General features: G+C 36.7%; 5 protein-coding genes and 1 long non-coding RNA gene across 16 annotated transcripts in view; 2 read left to right on the top strand and 4 right to left on the bottom strand.

Annotated features, from left to right (window-relative positions):
- Positions 1 to 305: 305 nt before the first annotated feature.
- On the top strand, positions 306 to 9,119 carry LOC107272343 (heparan-sulfate 6-O-sulfotransferase 2). Of its 2 annotated transcripts, none has more exons than XM_025089661.1 (4): positions 306 to 1,027; positions 1,946 to 2,349; positions 2,951 to 3,130; positions 3,934 to 4,105. In XM_025089661.1, exons 1-4 carry the CDS (start codon positions 589 to 591, stop codon positions 4,033 to 4,035), a joined length of 1,125 nt encoding a protein of 374 aa, XP_024945429.1. In that variant the 5' UTR covers positions 306 to 588; the 3' UTR covers positions 4,036 to 4,105. The 2 variants fall into 2 exon arrangements, with proteins under 2 accessions (XP_024945429.1, XP_015604900.1); XM_015749414.2 differs by lacking the exon at positions 3,934 to 4,105 and adding an exon at positions 4,523 to 9,119 and having other exon boundaries at positions 311 to 1,027.
- On the bottom strand, positions 1,997 to 3,959 carry LOC107272361. Of its 2 annotated transcripts, none has more exons than XR_001538917.2 (3): positions 3,850 to 3,959; positions 2,221 to 2,339; positions 1,997 to 2,137 (listed from the first exon to the last, which is right to left on the bottom strand). It is a non-coding gene; the product is annotated as an uncharacterized LOC107272361 (long non-coding RNA). The 2 variants fall into 2 exon arrangements; XR_003061172.1 differs by having other exon boundaries at positions 2,221 to 2,404; positions 3,850 to 3,941.
- A 51-nt stretch (positions 9,120 to 9,170) lies between the features above and the next one.
- Positions 9,171 to 10,643, bottom strand: LOC107272352 (SPRY domain-containing protein 7). Of its 2 annotated transcripts, none has more exons than XM_025089664.1 (4): positions 10,318 to 10,643; positions 9,807 to 10,084; positions 9,642 to 9,744; positions 9,171 to 9,586 (listed from the first exon to the last, which is right to left on the bottom strand). In XM_025089664.1, exons 1-4 carry the CDS (start codon positions 10,421 to 10,423, stop codon positions 9,468 to 9,470), a joined length of 606 nt encoding a protein of 201 aa, XP_024945432.1. In that variant the 5' UTR covers positions 10,424 to 10,643; the 3' UTR covers positions 9,171 to 9,467. The 2 variants fall into 2 exon arrangements, with proteins under 2 accessions (XP_024945432.1, XP_015604909.1); XM_015749423.2 differs by having other exon boundaries at positions 9,171 to 9,565; positions 10,318 to 10,641.
- A 366-nt stretch (positions 10,644 to 11,009) lies between these two features.
- LOC107272355 (60S ribosomal protein L35a) lies at positions 11,010 to 12,329 on the bottom strand. 3 transcript variants are annotated; one of them, XM_015749430.2, is made up of 4 exons: positions 12,306 to 12,329; positions 11,377 to 11,633; positions 11,159 to 11,317; positions 11,010 to 11,080 (listed from the first exon to the last, which is right to left on the bottom strand). In XM_015749430.2, the coding sequence occupies exons 2-4, from the start codon at positions 11,629 to 11,631 to the stop codon at positions 11,057 to 11,059; spliced, it is 438 nt and encodes a 145-aa protein (XP_015604916.1). In that variant the 5' UTR covers positions 11,632 to 11,633; positions 12,306 to 12,329; the 3' UTR covers positions 11,010 to 11,056. The 3 variants fall into 3 exon arrangements, with proteins under 3 accessions (XP_015604916.1, XP_015604914.1, XP_015604915.1); XM_015749428.2 differs by having other exon boundaries at positions 12,219 to 12,315; XM_015749429.2 differs by lacking the exon at positions 12,306 to 12,329 and adding an exon at positions 12,017 to 12,040.
- A 1,664-nt stretch (positions 12,330 to 13,993) lies between these two features.
- Positions 13,994 to 19,215, top strand: LOC107272368 (sialin). 6 transcript variants are annotated; one of them, XM_015749448.2, is made up of 10 exons: positions 13,994 to 14,126; positions 16,524 to 16,579; positions 16,668 to 16,851; positions 17,220 to 17,453; positions 17,565 to 17,870; positions 17,957 to 18,080; positions 18,167 to 18,300; positions 18,373 to 18,515; positions 18,767 to 18,887; positions 18,979 to 19,215. In XM_015749448.2, the coding sequence occupies exons 2-10, from the start codon at positions 16,530 to 16,532 to the stop codon at positions 19,144 to 19,146; spliced, it is 1,464 nt and encodes a 487-aa protein (XP_015604934.1). In that variant the 5' UTR covers positions 13,994 to 14,126; positions 16,524 to 16,529; the 3' UTR covers positions 19,147 to 19,215. The 6 variants fall into 6 exon arrangements, with proteins under 6 accessions (XP_015604934.1, XP_015604933.1, XP_024945410.1 ...); XM_015749447.2 differs by lacking the exon at positions 13,994 to 14,126 and adding an exon at positions 14,198 to 14,475; XM_025089642.1 differs by lacking the exon at positions 13,994 to 14,126 and adding an exon at positions 14,667 to 14,889.
- A 224-nt stretch (positions 19,216 to 19,439) lies between these two features.
- LOC107272367 (midasin) overlaps positions 19,440 to 20,054 on the bottom strand; it is a 50,738-nt gene continuing 50,123 nt past the window's right edge. Inside the window, exons 15-16 of the mRNA XM_015749444.2 lie at positions 19,780 to 20,020; positions 19,440 to 19,719 (exon numbers count right to left, since the gene is read on the bottom strand). Of these exons, the coding sequence (XP_015604930.1) occupies positions 19,537 to 19,719; positions 19,780 to 20,020 (424 nt within the window). The 3' untranslated portion in view covers positions 19,440 to 19,536. The remainder of the gene's footprint in view (positions 19,720 to 19,779; positions 20,021 to 20,054) is intronic.

Genomic DNA, 20,054 nt, shown 5'->3' with positions numbered 1-20,054 from the left:
CTATTAACATAAACAAGTAGAATTGAATAATTCTTGCAACAGCCACTACTGTTCAAGATACATAGCTATAAATGCATAGGCCAGATGTACAAAGACCATTGTCAATTATGCAATAATTCTATAACAATGATTAAGATTTCTACATATTTCCCATTTCTTACTCATCGCTAACGATTCTGGCTTCTATATTTTAAAACGTAAATTCATATTGTATGTCTTACTCACGAATTCTCTGCAACCAACACCTCGCAGCATCCAGCATCGGGTTACCTAAATCTTCTCGTACAAAAATGGCTGCTGTCTTCTAATATCTGCAATGTTTGATATTCTGAGAAAGACGTTGAAAGTACAAGGAACATCCTGACACAAGTGATATCGTCCAGGAAGGAGGATAGAGACTTCTACGAGTCGTTTACGCACGGTCCGTATCAGTCCGTATACAGATCATCCAGCACCGTAGCTGAGGAGGTCGGGAGTGGTGGGGAGGACAAAGCCGTCATGGCTGACATTAACGAGGAGTGTAGTTTTGGAGTGGTCGTGCTGTGGAGAAGAGCTCGTACGGTGTGGTAATACAAAATATGGGGAGAAATGGGCAGACGAGTAAGCGGAGACGGGGCTAGCGAGCTGGCAGTCCTTCTACCGGATGATACATGTGAGAGGACGGCGAAGATGGAGTCCAGGGCAAGGAGAACTCGACTACGCGGTATCATCGGCATTTGTATCATCCTCGCTCTTACTGGGATTGTATACCTTGGCTACTTCTGTCCGGATCATGTGTGCGCCCTAACAAATCGTGACCTTAAGGAGTCCAGTAGGCTATCAGAAGGTTTTGCTGCTGGCACTGGTTCTGGACTTTCCTTCCCTTCCATAGAACCTGATCGGAGTAATCTTCTTTCTGTGCATCCTGCCTTCAAGCTACAGAGTATCCAAGGAAGTCTTGGCTACGAGGACATCTTCACCAATGATACCTTTCAATTTGACATTAATGCTAACGATGTCATCGTATTCCTCCATATACAAAAAACTGGTAAATATTCTGTCTTATCCCGATACTCATGTTTGGATTAGGTTTCCTGTCGATCCATTCACTCCTTATACTCCTTCATGATTCACTATCCTTTGACTTTTAAATGTGGTTTCGCAAATGGATTTGTCATAAGTATGATAACACTTTGCATGTGCTGTTTAGTACTCGTTCCATATATGGATCTGAGTAAGGATGTTGAGATGATTTATATATAACGATATATTACATAATCGAGATAAATAACATAAAGATACATTAGTTATTTTTATGTCTGTATAGTCTACACTATTTTAAACTTTATAGTCATCACAATCTCATGACTAGAGAAGTCTGACTGACCAAATTCCAGTGACATATCTGCATAAAATACCTTAAATATTTTATATTTACAATAGGACACTGAACGGTCATTGTACAGAATGTCATCTATATAAAGACATATTTTTATTTGACTTTACACAGGAATTTCTTTGGCCTAGAGCCAAGCAAGTACAGTACTGCAATAAAAACACTACAACTTCCTTCTGGCCATTGCATTGTGTCCTTAGACCACTGCATTATTCATCAGGCATTCTCAAACCTCCAGACACTGTCTAAGATTTAAAAAGAATTATTCAGGCGCATAGAACGTGTTTTGCTTGTTACATGAAAACTTTCCTTACAAAATTTCAGTAGTTACACAGAAAATTATAAGTCACATCTCACATCGCATCACTAGTCACTAATAAGCTGAGAGATATTAATTGATTCGTATGACAATAATCAGAGTATCTTATCACCAGGGACACAATACATGGATGTATTATATAATAACATTCTTCAAATTTATCTTATCCTTTAATCTTAACCGATATACACATACTCACACATACATTTTTTAAATGAATTCTACAATCATAATTCTTTTTTTGATTTAAGGTGGTACATTATTTGGCAAACATTTGGTACGCGATCTAGATCTTCAGAAACCCTGTTCTTGTCAAAGAAGACGCAAGCGTTGTTTTTGCTTCCGTCCAAACCGCAATGAAAATTGGCTCTTCTCGCGTTACTCAACGGGTTGGAAATGCGGGCTGCATGCAGACTGGACCGAACTGACGAGTTGCGTAGACTCTGAATTGAATAAAATTGAGGGGGAAGGCGTAAAGCGGAGATACTTTTATATTACTATAATAAGAGATCCCGTAGCGCGATACCTCTCAGAATTTCGACACGTTCAGCGTGGTGCTACCTGGAGAGGAGCTCGTCATTGGTGCGGAGGAGCCCAGGCGAATATTCCTCAATGTTACAACGGTCCTAGCTGGCAAGGTGTCACCTTAGAGCAGGTACAATAATTTCCTATTATTTATATTTTAATCTCCTGTCCACTCTGTTGATACACTAGAAATCATATTACATAAATCTTGATACCCTAGAACTTGAATCGGACTTTATGCGACCTCGCGATACGAGATACGTGACGATGATAAATTGTCCAGAGTGAAATGAAGTGAAAAAAATTATATCTAAATTTACTGAATTCAGAACCTTATCCAGTTCTATGTAAGCTTACACGATACCAGGGATAGCATAAGGATTTGACAGAGTGAAAACAAGAGACAGTGGAGACATACATTTTTCTGTTTATCTGAGAAATATCTGTCTTATCTTTCTGCTTCCTGGACCTTTATTAGTAAACGCTTCTGGTAGACCTTATCAAGTCTGACCCTTTATCTGTCCCTCTTCCCAAACGTAGCTCTACTAAACGTTTGAAAACGTAATGAAGGATTATCTACCGTTTATCAAACCTAAATTATCATGCTCAATGTCCATCATTCATAATATAGAGGAGTTAGTGAAAGATAACATAAAGAAACTGATATTATATCTTTCTTCGCAGAGTCATATTCCATGAATCTAACAGATCTCTTCTATATTTTTCCACAGTTTATGAGTTGCCCACACAATCTGGCCAGTAATAGGCAAACACGAATGCTTGCCGATCTTTCCCTGATTGGTTGCTACAATTCCAGTCTCAGCAAGCAGGAGAGCGATCGCCTGATGCTGGCGAGTGCCAAGAACAACCTGCAATTCATGCCCTTCTTCATGCTCACCGAATATCAAAAAGTAAGCAACTGGATGATACCATATGGCAACGAGCCAGTAAAGCAGAAGCCGATTGCGATATGAGGATCTAAAAACGTGATTGATTCAATTAAAATAATTATCCTCGATAGGCGCCATTGCGCGATGACATCGCTTAAAGAAAGTGAAAGCTCCCACCGACTCACGCACTTCCATCAGGCGACTTCATTAATTCTACGGTCTTCTCATTTCATGCCTATTGCGTAAGCATCGATAAATATTCTTTTATCATCTCTCATACGTCATATTTTTTGTACTACTCCCTAACTCGAATTGATAGTTGACCATTACTGGAATTCAACGGAATTCCTCTTGTCTGTGACGCGTTTCCCATATGCGGAACGTATACGTATAATTCAATAATTTTAAACCCCTGCTAGCCGTCCCGGTAATGCAAATCATCCCGGTGTGCGAAATCCGCATTGATGCGAGACCGTTTTATTCTGGGCGAGGCGTTCAAGAATAGAAGTCTTAACGTAAATGTTTACACGACCGTTCCTGCCCACCATATGTTCGCCATAGCTACTACGTCCTGTACACTTCCCGTTCCTGCAGTTAATTGTTTATTTGGCCTAGGGGTCCCGTATGCTCTTATTCTCATGGCGAAGGACCACTTACAATTTAAAAATATTTAGCGACCCGCACCCTGGTCCCGGTACGGCTGCATGCATACGGCACGTACAAGTGCAGCAGGTACTTACCGAAGCTACTGTTAATTGTGGAATTTATTTCTTTTCTTTTTCTTTTTTTTTTGGAAATCCCTGCACGGCTGCCGACTCTCGAAGGATAACGAATTCAATGGAGCTACTTCTTGTTGGCTAGAAACTCTCAAGGATATCAACTATCGGCAGCTCTATCTATTACCCGGCAATGCTATCGCATTTTAATTGATCTCTTGTCCCGACTCTGGGCCATTTTTTCTCCCAAAGATTTTCTCTCTACTGTTTATCGTTTCCACTGGCTTGCACAATTCTTCGAGTTTGTTTGCTTGACTTACAATTAGACTCTGGAGAGTATTATTAACCTTGACGCGCGTTCTACGCAGTATTAATGATCCTGAGAATGTCGTAGACGACGGACCGACAATTAACTACTGTCACGCTCATTGCACTGGTGGCAAACTGTGGATCGATAATGTTTAATCAGGCAATGGAACAGCAACGTTTCCTCAGCAGGATTCCTGTTAAACGTGGCTAATGTTAAGGGCGTTGCTTCCTTTGGAAATAGGGGTCGAAGGTCGTAGCTTACAATTCTCATTGTTACACAGTGTCCTGTACATATCATTTAGGGTCACTGCATATGATTTTAATATATTTAAATTGTTCAGACAGAAACTACTGAAGACTATTCAAATATCATCTCTTCTTTTTCCAGGTAGGTCAGTACTCCTTCGAAGAGACTTTTGGCATGAGATTCGCAGTGGCGTTCGAACAGCACAACGCCACCCTGAGTGCAGCTACAATGGCGACCCTTAATCATGAACAGCTGGACGCGGTTCGTAGGCTAAACAGGCTGGATCTGGAGCTGTATGAATTTGCAAAGACCCTGGCGTTCCAGCGGTTCCGACGGCTGAGGGATCGGGATCCTCACTTTGTGCAGAGATTCCAGCACCTGGGGGAACTGCCCTCGAGGCAGAGTGCCACCGAGTTCAATTGGGACTCCGTCATCGAGGACACTACGGACAACGACTAAGAGGTCGCAGAGAATACTGAGCCAGACAACACATATTTTCAAAGTCATTTTTAAGATGTCTTAAGGAAAACTTTATGCCATTAGACGCCTCAAATACGACTTTTGAATATTATCTGTTGTCTGGGGAATTCTCGACTGAGAAAGTGGAGTCAAAGCTGCCTTTTCTTGGTGCTTCGACACAGCTTCTGTAAGTATCCCCTCCAATAAGAACCAGGTCCAGGAATGTTAGAAGCTTTACTAACGGGACCTGGTGGACTTGAGCATCTTTGGGAGCTGGCCTTTGGCACTGGATGCTCATCACAAGCTTCTTATGCAATTCTGTGTAAATTGCATAAGTAGGAGTCTTCAACCTAAAGCCTTAGGAACTTTTTACTCCAGATCCTGACACCAAAGAGAACGCCGAGTACGTTATAGAATCTCGGTGAGATCTCACATCTCTGCTATTTTAAATACGAAACCTGTGCTCTTGTCGTTTTCTTTGTTACGCGAAGAACAATTAATTAATTGAACGTTGTGGTTGTGTATCGAGATTATGGTACTTCTGAATCACGAGGAGCTATACCGAACGAATAGGATCAATCTCGTGTCTTCTTGTAGGACAATGTTTCCTACAAAATTCAACGTATAGATCTGCAGCTTACATATCCTTATTTGTAAATGATAAACGTCTCAGCCACTTCCGGTTGTTTATACGTCAAGTCGACGATCAACGGCATACGAAATTATTTCCGTAGCCCAGCACGAATTAGAGACAAAAACAATGTACCCTTCTGAATTTTGTTTTACTGAGACACATTTATTTTTCATGCCAGGGAGAGCTCCTGGGGATGCTGCGTTATTTGACATACAGAATTCTTTAGCAATCGTACGTGATTCTCTGACGACTGCCTTTAGATCTCGGTGATAACTGCCCTTTAGATAATTAGATAACTCCAAAACGATATATCGTCCTGTGGGAATCAGACTTTTCCATCATTTTTACTAAAAGCCACAACTAGCCTTTAGAAACGTCAGTGTCAAGGATCCGCACGATTTCTGGTCTTCGTTTATGTATGACGAGTCTGCGAATTTTTAACGATAATAAGCGTAACAATTAATTGATGGGTTTAGAGTGCCGTGTGGATGCGATGATGCTTGCTGCGTGACTGTTTAGTTTATAGAAAAATTTGTCAGGAGTATCCAACGTTTAACCTGTAGACCGCCGGTCGTTTTTCAATACAAGCGCAAAACGTGTTACTAGATTTTCGTTACTTATTCGGATGAATATTGTATGTCATTGAAATATTTTGAAAATTGGATAAAAGGCGGTCTGGAGGTTAAACGGATTCTTCTCGCCAATAAACCCACCCGTATGTGAAAATTACAAGAGTTGCAGCTTAAGAAGTCGACGAGTTAGTTAAAGCGAGAAAAAAAAGTTAATCTTAAGACAAAATTACGTTTACGAATTATCTCTATTATTATTAACAATTTTTTGTTGTTACTGCTGTAATAATCTCTCTCTAATTTCTCGTTGCGGTTGTGACGAGTTCGTTGCGCTATTACCACGTCCCTTTTGACTGTTAAACGCATACGAATCCATTACATTTGGCAGCTTTCTTCAAGGAATTCAAAAGCCTCTAGAGAATCTTAAGTTTGCCTTCAAGGATCATTTTTGCTTTATGGTAAAAAAAAAATAGAAATGTTCAGATCATATCTCAAGGACAGGAATATCCTGCAACATACTAATACATTTTAGAAACCGGATTCTGGATCAGGAAGGATCTCAAAAATTAGTATGCAGACAGCTTGTATCCTTGGGACACGTGTGACAGGAAGTTTTCAAAAATAAGGATACAAACTTTGATTATTGTAACGATAGCTATTCTCTCTTTTGTCACTTTATCTTTGTTAATTCAGTCAAGACCTCTTGGCCTTTCATTTTGCTTTTTTATCCTCGATTACTTATATAAATCTTTTTCTCTCTTTCTTTCTCTCTCCGTCGCCATAACGAGAACGAACGTTGCTATAGTGTCGCGTCAGGCCACGTGGTAGAGAGGTGGACTGATCAAGAATTTTGTTTTGTAAATATATACCGAAAGTCTATTTTTTTCATTGACACTTATTTCCTGTAAGTTACGTCCTAGACAAGGCGATACACGGCGTAGGTTTTACAATAATCGTTCTGTTAATCCACTAGTACCATAAGGGACGCCATTGAGCGAGTATTTCACGTCGCTTCGATCAACTGGAATTCCTATATATATATGTATATTTTTTTTCTTTAAGACCTTCGCATATTTATAAAGCCTTTTTATTCTTTTCTCCCTTTCTTTTATTGTCACAAGACACGAATACTCGCTCGATGTCAATCATCTTTTATAAGGAATACAATAATTTTCTTTTATTTCTGTGAAAACTGTCAGGAAAGTCAATTTGTTATATATATATACAAGTTTTTTTTTTCAAAAGGGACTTTTGAATTACAAAAATTCGTAATATTGCGAGTTCAGTCCCATATCCAGTGTAAACGTAAGATCAAAGCAATTCAATGAACAAATAATTGACGTACAGTCTCACGACTCAATCTCGCACCAGGTGTGTCGATTCTCCGTAACGTTTGACACGAATTCAATGACTTTTGGAATTCAATGACAACTCGCTTGGCGATGCGAATTTTTAACGCGTGATTTAATCAGATCAATCGCAATTCGCTTTGTACTAGCGGATCCAATGTACGAGCGTCGTATGTGCAATAAGACTCGCTGGGTTACCACAATAATTATCTCATATCATCCAGTCACGAAAGATAAATGTAATATAGCTAATTTAATCATGTAGATTATTAAGTATTATTATTATATTATATAGACCGTGTAAACAATAATGATTGTACGGTACGCGAGCTCGTGCCAAGTTGGAAATGACGATTCTCATTATATATACTATTCGCTTCATCCAATTTAATCTCTTTTCACGGTGTAAACATTTGAATGAATCAATTTTTTTAATCATTTATAAAAGATAACGATTCTCCCACCTTACGTACAAGATATTGGAATTTTTGTCCACTCATTCAAATTATTGAGACTGCGCGTTTCCAACGTGGTGCGACCACCTGCTGTATGGGGAAAGAAAAAAAAAGTGAACAAGGCAGAAGTTGCGAAAACGTTGTAACGCATAAGCTGGAGAGTAACGAACGATAGTTCTTTCGTTACTACTAATAATAATTTTAATGGAGAGAGAAGAAAAAAAATAACAGAGGGAGAGATTACCGTTAAGGACCAAAGATACAACTATGTCTTTTGCAAGCGTTCACAAAGGAGCTTGCGGCACAAGCAATCGTCTAGTTGAGATTTTTTTTTTACATATCGCTAACTAGAAACAACGCTCACGGTTCACGCATAATCTTCGTTGACGACGTTTTTCACCAGGTCATAATCTTCAAACCTGGTTTAAGGTGTCTCGATTGTCTCAAAGCCATCCAAGAGTTCTTAGATTTTAGGCAATAAGTTACGTAAATATCTTCTAGTGCTAGCGGTGATAGCAGTAGGACACGCGTTGCGTTTTTTGTCGTTAAGATAACAAATATATATATATATATATAAATATATTATTTTTTACGGAGGAGATGTAATATATTGTGCGCCATATACTATTGTATCCCAACAATCAATGACTTTTTCAATGAGTTAGTTTCACGACTCTCGGCCAGTACGCAAATTGTTGCGTACGTACGTCGTAGCGAGCAGGATTTTCTTGTTATTGTTCTTAATATTGTTGTGTCGGAGCGTTAAAAGTTCCGAAAACAACGAGAAGCTTTAAATTATCATTGAGAATGAAACTGCGATTGAGGAAATCGCATACTCTTTCCTTTTTTTTTTTTTTAACAACGTCAGCAGAGAGAAATGTATATCTATTATATATACAGACATATATATACTCGTCAACGAATAGGAAAGGAAAAATTACACTTTTGTTTTAGCCTAACGAAGCGAACAACGGGCCTAATGCCTTTCTGTACCTTGTTTTAAGCCAGTGTATATATTATACCATTAGATCCGTAAGTACTAATGAATTATAATATAATGCATAAATATATGTATATGTATATCATATATCGAGTCATATATACACATATATATATTTAAGATTGTACCGTACAGGATAATATACAGACACAAAGTATATTAGTTATATTGTAATATTGGACGAGCTAATAGAGTCGTGAGAGTGAAAAGTAATCCGAGGCGATTAATTATTGTAAAACCTTTTAATAAATCCTGAGAGATTCTCAAAAGAACGTTGTGACTGTGTGCTTGTTGTTTTGTAAGACAGTGTTTTTAGTCCCTTGTTCCGTTTGTTTTTGTCAAAACGTTTATTGTTTAAGTCTAATCAAAGATATATTTATTTATACATTTATATATTATTATGACAAATTGTTCTGGATACTAATATTAATGTTTGTTATTATACAACGCAACATCGAGCCTTAAGTTACATTAGTTGTCGCTCTTAGTTTTGGTGATCAGGTGTGTTACTCAGTATGAGTAATGTATTTGTTCTTTTTAGTAATTCTTCCTTTGTTCATTTTACTCTGAAAATACTGAATCAAGCGATAACGTAATTTAGTCTTACGAGAATTACTCTGCTAGAGCAACGACTGCTCCAACATTATCTTTTCAAAGCCCATCGGTGGGGAATAGGCAAAATCTTCCAAAATCAGATCCAATATAGCTCCGTCATCCACTAAATGATTATTAAATAACTCTTATGAAACGTATGAAATTTATAATATAATTAATATTACCGATTGGGGACTTACCATAAAGTACTGGATATGTTGTTCCTTTTATTCCCATGATCGGAGCATCCAATGACTTTCCGTTTAGGTAGAAATTTAATTCTATGTGATCGTACGAGACACCCTGAAAGGATGGAGTTAGTATTATCTGTAAAAATGGAAAAACATAAGTTGATGAATACTTACAACAATGTCTCCTTCTTGAATAATATTCTGACTCTTATGCAATTCTTGTTCGTTGTGTCGTATGACACCATCGGAGCTAAGCGCCCAACTCTCAGCATCCTGTCCCCCAATGGATGTATTTAAATCTGTTGATCTTGTAGCTAATCCTATCGCCCAAATTCCCCCTTGCTGTATTTTAACTTCAAAGTAACTCTTGCTCTGCGCTAATGGAGCATTAGTCAGGGCAGCACCACGACCACAGACCCTTAAACCATTTTTGACAATGACAACCTCGTGTCCTGGAATATTAAATGAATATGTTACAAAACAAATTTAGAGATTTATCTAATATAATACTATTTATTATTATAATTACAGTAATACGCTTAGGGACTGCCTAAAAATACTTGTCAAATGCCGGATAAGTTCAAACTATATGTAATTAGGTATTTTGAGAAAGATTGACAGTTAAGGTGTAAACTAACTAATATTCAGAGCAATTAATGGCAAATTAGTCTATCTTTTTATTTACCCATATGCGAAGTGTCCAAAGCAATAGGATTTGGTTCCTTTTTTGGAATTTGACTTGCGGAAAATCCGAGGCCGTCGAAGCAACTTCTTAAGCAGCAAAACATCATTTTGGATGATTTTTACAGAAAATCTTTTCAGTAAAGCATTCTGCCTTCTTTTTGCTCGTTGTTTCCTAGATAAGGAGAGTTATCACCAACGCGCTAATCTCTTGTAGCTTCTTCGTTTTAGTAGGGCAACAAGCAGCATCCCATTTATGACAGCACAGAAACTGACGCGTTGTTTCCTCTGGATGACTGTGTACAACTGTGTGGGAATGTGTAGGAGTAGCACCACAGAAAATGGCTTCCTATTCGGGAAATTCTAATCGATATTAATTTTACCAGACAAATTGAGTTGGATAATTATTCGTTCATTTACTAGTTTTATTATGCATGGAAATTTTTCGACTGCTTATATTTCTATAACATTTCTTATTGCAATTGGAAATAGTGGACCTTTTTTTATAGGTTATGCATTTCGTCTCCCTCCATTATACATTCTTGAATTTCGTCAGCTATTTTTTTTTATAGAATTTATAAGTGTGTCTATATTCTTGATTATATTTATTAAAATTTTCTTAGGGTTTTAAGTAATATCTTTATGAAGAAATAAAATATAATTGGTCAGGATTGAAACGAAATAATTAAAACAATATTTGGTACCAAAATGGCATTTATTTTCTTATATTGTACGGGATAGTTTTACACGCGGCTCGGGTACAGCATCTGGAAATAGAAATACGGGTTTGTTAATAATTTTTTCATTGTGGATTACAACAGGATAAAAGATTAGTTGAAACTTACAATCCTGATACGATGGCCCATAGCCTTAGCAGGTAAATTCCTCTTGAACTTGGCACGGACAGAACCACTTGTTCCATGAGGACGAGTTACTTTGCCCCAGATAGCCCTGACTTTTGTCTTCTTGCTGGTTTTGCCAGGAACAGGGGTCTTGTTCTTTGCCTAAAAGAAATTATGTATTATAACACCAATTGAAAATTTAACTTTTCAATTGTATATACCTTATAGACATAAACGCATCGTTTGCCAATATAAAAATCAGCATCTCTCTTCTCCCTTGCTCCTTCTACTTTAAGAAGAGCTGTGTGCTCGTGCTGGTTACGAAGGCCACGCTTGTATCCAGTGAAGATGGCTTTGGCGTAAAGACGTCCATGCCTCTTGAAGGGCCTCTTCTTAAGAGGAACAGGCTCTGCTGGTTTCTCTTTAGGCTTCTTGGGTGCCTTTGTTTTAGGCTTAGGTGCTGCTACGTCAGCCATCTCTATAACAAGTTTTTAATTAACAAATGAAAATCTTGAAGACCGACATAACACAATTAAAAAATAATATCATACAAGAGATAATGTCTAAAGATACAGCACTGTTTTACTACCAGACTATGAATTAAACTAAACACAGCGATACTCCAATATTTATTATTCAAATTAATATATTTAAAAAACTCAATGAGCAACTCCACCGTGTACAAAACATATTCCTTATTTTTATTCATTGAAATAGTAATGTCAGTTATACAAAGAATCTTAAGGAACAATATTTTCTTCAGGTACCGATAGGTTAAAGTAACACAACCGTGTTTTCAATATTTGACCAAAAATCACAGAAACTAATATTACACACGTTATAATAACAAATTCACATTACTCTCAAATCTCTTTCACAAACCCAGGAAGATCCTCTTTCTAAATTAAATAACAAGACTCCGCTAAACACAGTACACGCGTTTGTTGTCAACTACAAGAATCGCCATATGAGCGTAGCCGATGGAATCCAAATGAATCAACAAAAAATATACTGAATTCAAGTATAACAATAAAACAGTGCAATGAAGAGGAACACAGTTCACCGTTTAATAATTATATTAATGATCTGTGACTTGTAGTTTTTTCAATTTTTGATATAAAATATGAGACTAGACAGGCACAGGACGTACCGGATGTGTACCACGGATAAAAAGAAACAGGAAACAGAGTCCCTCTACAGTAGAGCCAGAGTAATGATCTATGAATCTAACTTACTTACACAGGGTAACGTAATATTCTTTTTTATCAACAAAACTAATTATCTGTTTTTGATACAGTTATAACCTGCTATTTCTGGAAATAGTACAAAAATATAGTAAATCATTCACCCTGTATAAAGTCATGATGTTTTTTCTTCCGAGTATCGATTTTCAAACATTTTATATCATCGTATTAGTATCGTTGTCAATTTTTTGCAGATTAGGTCGACCCAGACGATTGGGCGCGAAAAGTCAAATGATCGATTGATGGGAAAATGACGAGTGTAACCGATACTTGTCGAAGATGTCCGAATAAAGCCTTTAGAGAAACACGGAGCGGGATGGAAATTTTATTCAAGAGCCGATATTTTGTTGACAATACTTTAAATGTATTCTTTATCAATTTACATCTTCCTTATCTCCGATGACTCGTATGGTTAATCACCATGGACCTAATAGATAATCCTTCAGACTAATTTTGTTCGTCTTGGCGAGTAGGGTTTCACGTTATACTTATTTTTATCTGCTTTATTTTATCTATATTTTAACTTCCTTATTCTGTTGTATAATCATATAATAATCAATGTCTTATCACTCTCAATTCACCTCTATCACTATATGACTTCTATCAAATTATAATTGCTATATTTAATCTGGATAGTACTTTTAAGAGCTGACTTGTATGTATAATTGACAAAATAATTCTGGTACTTGTTATTCATCAATTTTCATAATCAGCAACTGATAGCTCGAATGTTCCCTTTGCGTAGTTAAAAACTGAACCATGAGATTGTATTAATGCAAATACTATATATCAGCTATGTTATATTTACTTGAAGAATGCACAGCGAATAACTTACTATGTTTATATTAAAATCATCTACGTTATGCTCTGATCTAAAATGGACTGTCGAAAACAAAAACTGGACAGAATATGTCAACTTGTTGTTGCGTAAACTAATTTAATAAATCAGTATGCATGGTACGGCTGAAATAGTGGAATGCAATGCTTGGTATTGTTCCCTATTGAAAAGAACTATTCTCTAATCAGTGACTAGAACAAGAGGGACCATTTATATGCCTATAATATATTGTATATGTATATCTATCTAGACTAATTGAAGCTATAGATATACATTTAGTAAAATAGTTTATACAGCACTTATGTATAAATGCAAATGATTTGCATGAATGAATACATTATTACTGTGATACTGATACCCTCTTATCAGTGTATGAAATTGTCAGCTTTACAATTCTAATTATGAAAAAGATTTCTACACATAAATTTCTATTTTGTTTCAGCATTGTTCAAGATAATTTGATTCTTTAACTGGGGCTTCAGATACTTGAGTAATACAAAAGAAATAGGGAACTTATGTAACAGGTAATTAGTCGTTATCACAACTGTCATTAATTAGCACTGGTTTAAGTTTACTATCAAACTAACAGTACTTTGATAATACACTAATTAATAATCATAATATTTATCTGGAATTATTCAAAGCATGTAAATATAATCAACGTTTCCTCGATGCATAAGTAACATATAATTATTAAATTAATACTATAATAGTACTATTATTATAGGTGATGGATTGTATTGCTGGGGATCATGCTCTCTACCAGGACCATCTTGCAAGTTACTAATTTTTTACTAGATATCCGAAGAAGTGCCTCATTTAATGGCTTAACATATAGCTAGGTAAAACACACTCATAACTGTGTTTACAGAACTCAGGAGCATGGAAGGTATGTATATACATATATATTGCATGTGTATACAGGTTTGAATGCGCGACTTGCCTACTTATCGCTTGTGCTTATTCGGGCTAGTCGCCTACAGAGTGGCTCACTGCTGGTCAGAATCGGACGGCGGTCAGGTTGATCACCGAGTTCATTTAGTTGTAGCTTTGCTTATTTTCAAGGAATATCTTAAGAAGTTAATAGATAGGATTAAAAATATTTAGAGATTAGAATTTAAAGTTCTTCATTGAGATACTGCTGCGTATTCTAGTGAGAGCATCCATCTGCCATCGTGCCACAGTGTTTTTTGAGTTGTTTCATGAAATTTTGAATCGTTCATCAAAATCATTGTCGAGTGAGTACCTTAGAGAATTTAGTAATTATACAATCTTTCCATAGACCCGATGCTCAAAATAAAAAGCGTTCCTTGTACCTATAAAGTTTTATTATAAAGATAACCGCAATAGACGCGACTTAAGAAATTATTGCTTTAATATCTATACGATTGTGTTTATATCTAATAACTTTATCATACAATAACCAATATCATATCACTCTCGATTCACCTCTGTCACTATATGACTTTTATCAAATTATAATTATTACGGATTGTCGTACTCTCTGCAAGATTCGATCAACTGGCGTACGATGGTAGAATCCAAATTTGAATTACATCTGCGCACATTAAGCCCTCTAGCCAGAGGCGTTTCTCAAAATGATCAACACTGTATAGCGAGTGTATAATGAGACTAGAACCTGCGAATATCATGTAAGTAGGTCTCCTTGAGATTCCCTACGTTTTTACAAGGCAGTGACCTTCTCTTATTATTTTTTACCAAAGACTTCCGTAACGCATGAGGTCTCACAAGAAAGAAAGAAAAATATCTACTAACAAGAACCAAGCAAATTATTATAAATTATCAACGTTCTCAAAGCAAAGACTGACTCGTGAATTTTCATCGAACGAATTGACTGGATACTTCACAATCCGCCTTTCTCCAAGCAAGAAATTTGAGAGCGTCTATTCTCGGCTGACTATCTGTGCGCGAAATTTCTTTTGCAATTTTCAAGTATTCCATCGCAATATTCTCATACACTAATTTTACGTACCAGCTATACCGTACTGCAGTGTTACAGTTATCCATACCCTATTAAATACCGAAGAATTCGAAATGTCAAAAGTATGCACTATATTATTTCAATAATCATAGCTCGCAGTTTAGCCTGTACATGAACTCCACTTTAGTCTATAGTATGAACAAACGCATTGTCGTTAATTTAAGGATCATTATAGTCATATATATACTAACTACCCACCAAGCTGTAACATACCTATAATAGTATTATGTATAATGTCCACGTACCTAGCAGGACAATCTTTTAGTTTATATAACAACGCATAGCGACATGAGATCAGTGAAGTTTAGTTGGACAATTCCCATTGCTGTGTATAATTAACTTCCTGTTACGTCAGAGGTACATTTTGATCAATCTTGATGAAAAACCGGTTGTTATAGATCAATTTAAATATACTGAATCCCTTAGGGCTTTGGGCATTATTATACGCATGTACTCTGTATGTTTTATGAATATTTGTATCATCTGAGATCTGTATGAATTGTAAACCACAGGTACTTATTGTCCCGTGAATGCCGTTTGGTTAAAAGTGAAAGTAGGAATTTACTTCGATACGTTCGATCAACTTTGGGTTTGTCCATGAGATATAGGTATTGTATGCTGCGTGTGCAGTGGTGGATAATTTTTTGGTTAGTCAATAAAAATTGTTAACGTTATAGGAATGGGAAAGAATGCTTTGTTAAATCCCTTCTGGAATTTGTGATATATGTTTATCTTGGATGTTTTTACAAGTTCTCTTTGTCTCGCTCTTGTACAATCATTGTATTCAACAGGTAATACTAGATTGTATCTGAACACATTTTAGCAGTATGAAAACGCGTGGCTGTTGCGTCGATCAATAATCTGTTTGATGCTCGAGCTGTCATTGGAAAGTGATGAAGAAAACCATAGTGGTTCTTCGAGGAGGAGTTAATCTACCTATATAGTTTAATCGTGCAGAATAATCTAAATTAAGTTTGATTAATTAATTAATAGTTCAAATTATTGCTGCGTTAAAAGATTTAGTTATTTACAATCCAACAGGATGACACAATATGTATGTATCTGTTAAATGTCATTTTATATGTTTTCTGCACTGACAGATGTTCAGTAGTTCGATTTGGTGCAAAAGTTCTTATGCGTCTTGTTTACAATGGCATTTTGTATTAACGACAGTATTTTGTTTGCGGAATTTTCCTTTATGCTGTGTACGCCTGTTGCTTCGCGTAACAGGTTGTTGAAATTCACACTCTGTAGAGTGTCTAGTGATTTTCTTTTTCTTTTTAGGAAGAAATGGAGCGAAAGAAAGTCACTCCGGATGTTAAAGACACTGAATACGGAACGTGAGTATTAACGAAGATTTGTATGTGTTAATTGGAAAATTGTTTCGTTGCGGTTTTCTGTAAAATATTCTTTTTCTTTTGTTTCAAGTGTCACGTACGTGGAGGACGATACTCCAAAATGGAAATTTTGGGCCAAAAGACGATACGTCGTTGCTATTCTTGCATTTATGGGATTTTTTACTTCGTACATACTTCGTGTCAATTTAAGTATCGCTATCGTTTCGATGGTTGCTAATAAGAGTAAAGTCGATGAGAACGGCACAACGTACTACGTAAGTTGTAGATAATCCCTGTCTAGATGCTTAAACCGAAAAATTTAAGATAAGGAGTTAAGAGTATTATACAATCATTGTTTTCTGGGTAAGTAAACATTTAACTTTTAATAAGACTCTGGAAGCTGATGGGTGGTAATATATTGTAGCATTTCTTTTGCTTTGAAACGATTAAGTCCACCTGTACCATTTATTAAGATCTAATTAGAGATAAGTTCTAGGCCTTTACGCTAGAACAACCGGCGATTGACGTATATCCACTTCTACCTTTCCAAGCAAATCATTTAGACAGCCCTTGGTAGATTTAGTGTTAAAGGAATTCGTTTTTATTGTACAATCTTTAGCATTCTTTTTCTCTAACTTTCCAGGAACAAGAATTTAAATGGGACTCACCACTTCAGGGTTTGATTTTAAGTTCCTTTTTCTATGGATATATATGTACACAATTTGCCGGCGGTTGGCTGGCTGCTCGTGTCGGTGGGAAAAGAGTCTTTGGAATTGGAATTGGTATTACAGCTGGTTTTACAGTCATTACGCCACCAATAGTCAGAGCTAATGTTTATTTGCTGGTGGCTGTACGTATAGTGGAAGGAATTTGTGAGGTAAGCAATAAGAATGATTGCAATATTAGAAGTCTCCAAGTTCTTGAGTACTAATAAGGTCTGTTTGATGATACTATTAATTTATATGTATATATATTTTAATAACTGCAGGGAGTGACCTATCCATCCGTGCATGCAATATGGGCCAACTGGGCTCCACCTTTGGAAAGGTCAAAGTTAGCTACTATAGCCTTTTCGGGCAGTTTTGTGGGAACTGTAATTTCTATGCCAGTCGCTGGATTGATGACTGAATATCTTGGTTGGGCCTCCGTCTTTTATGTTTTTGGTGCTTTTGGCTTATGCTGGCTGATCCTGTGGTGGATCGTTGTTGCGGATAAGCCTGAGGATGATCCATACATCTCAGAAATTGAATTAAAATATATTAAACAGTCACTGGGTCATTCAGGTCCAAAAGAGGTGAATATGTCTTTACGGTGAAGATGGCAATTGTTGATTAACTCAGTATTACAATGCAAGATGTATATGACTGATTCCTCTTTTAGGAAGTTGTTTATCCATGGAAAAAAATATTCTTGTCACCTCCTGTCTGGTCTATCGTTGCTGCTCATTGCAGTGAAAATTGGGGATTTTACACTATGCTCACACAACTGCCTACTTACATGAGCGGCGAGTGAAGCTAATTGATTATAGTTTTTCCATGAAATGTATTGCCTTGTGAATTCGGTTGCATAATATTTCTTTATCTTTTTCAGATGTCTATAATTTCAGAATAGACAAAACTGGCTTCTTGTCGGCTCTGCCATATCTTGCTATGTCAATCATTCTTCTTGGATCTGGTCAACTAGCGGATTACTTGAGAACAAAAGAGATCCTGACTACGACTCAGGTTTGTACTCCAACAAGACAATATCAGGAAGCAATTACCAAGAATATCAATTATAAACAAATTGTTTCCCAGGTTCGTAAAATCTTTAATTGCGGTGCTTTCGTGTGTCAAACAATCTTCATGACGACAGCTGCCTTCATGACAACAGCGACTGGAGCTATTTTCTTCATTACCATGGCCGTTGGTCTTGGAGGTTTCGCCTGGTCAGGATTCAGGTGATTAAAGATACAGAATACAGATCTTTCTGAGATCCCAAAGTCACTAATACTTGACCTTCTTTTTTATTTATTTTTCCATGCGTAATTATGTCTATTACTTGTTCCTGGATGCGAAAACAACTGACTTTATACTTAATGGGACACGTACTGTTCATATAAGAGTTAAACTTTTTATTAGTGACATTTACGATCCACGAGTATATCCACAAAGTGTTGTAATATGTTAACATTAATTTATTACGTTCCAGTGTCAATCACTTAGACATCGCACCGCAACATGCCAGTGTCTTAATGGGTATTGGTAATACTTTTGCTACGATACCTGGAATAGTTAGTCCCTTGTTAACTGGATACATCGTGTCAAGTGGGGTATGAATTACAAAGATATTATTATCCCGTATGTCTTGTATTTTTTCAATTTTTATTGGGTATTGATTTTTCGTTTTTCTATATCTCTTAGTCGGCTGAAGACTGGAGGACAGTCTTTTTCATTAGTAGTGGTGTTTATCTAGTTGGTGCCATTATATATGGATTCTTCGCGTCTGGCGAACGGCAATCTTGGGCCATGGAGAAGAAAAATGATGATGTTGGCCATGACAACGTAGCAATGGAAGTAGATAAATTGTGAAAAAAAAGTTATATTTTTGTATGAATCTTTGTAAATAGAATCGGTTAATAATTATTTTACGTTAATGTATATTTTTCTTTCGTCTACTTCTTTGGAGTGCGAGACCAGTAAGACTGTAGTAACCGAAGAGAGAGACAGAAGAGAACGAAGTGAAAGGTTTTGACAACTGTCTATTCGAAGAAAACAGTTTCCAAGCGCGAGTGAGCGAACGGATCAAGAAGGTTTGAAATGTCGCTGTACAGAATGAAATCCAGTAAGGATGGTAGGAGAATGAAATTTTCTTAGACCAAAAGTCTTGTCACGTGATAGGAATGTATTTGATCTACTGCTAATACTTTTATACAGCGCTACTTACATATGTTTAACCCTAAACTTTATAAGTAGACTTATTCAACTGTCAATTTTACCAACGACTTCGAACCACTGTCTGAGAGCATCGCTCAGCACTCCTGGTAAAGCGTTTATGTCTCTGAGGATCATGTAAAACGGAAACGGAAAGCTGTCCATGTAGGATCGAATGCCAAGAAGTTTTCCACCTTGGAACATAGGCATTCTTATGTCCAATATTGAATCCTGCGATAGAAATATATCATTAAAACCATAGTCCTTCGTATAGGTAACAAATAATCTTACCTTATTAACTGGATTGTCAACTATGATGAAAACAAGAAATATATCAGCAAGTTTTGCTCTTCTGACAGCACGATTGACGCGGTCAGTTCCTTCAGAAAATACACCTCTGCCATCTGAGAGTACGACAAGTAACTTTGCATTGTCCGAGGAGGTAGGTTGGCTATCGAACATGTCAACAGTGAAATCAACCAATTGTCCCATCATGGTTTTCTTTTGCTCAAATCGCATCTCTTGCATTAATCTAAAATAGATTGATAAATGTAAAACTGTGATAA

This window comes from Cephus cinctus, unplaced genomic scaffold, assembly GCF_000341935.2.
Source record: "Cephus cinctus unplaced genomic scaffold, Ccin1 Ccin1_scaffold1163, whole genome shotgun sequence".
Lineage (NCBI taxonomy): Eukaryota > Metazoa > Arthropoda > Insecta > Hymenoptera > Cephidae > Cephus > Cephus cinctus.
This window is presented reverse-complemented; position numbering and strand designations above follow the sequence as displayed.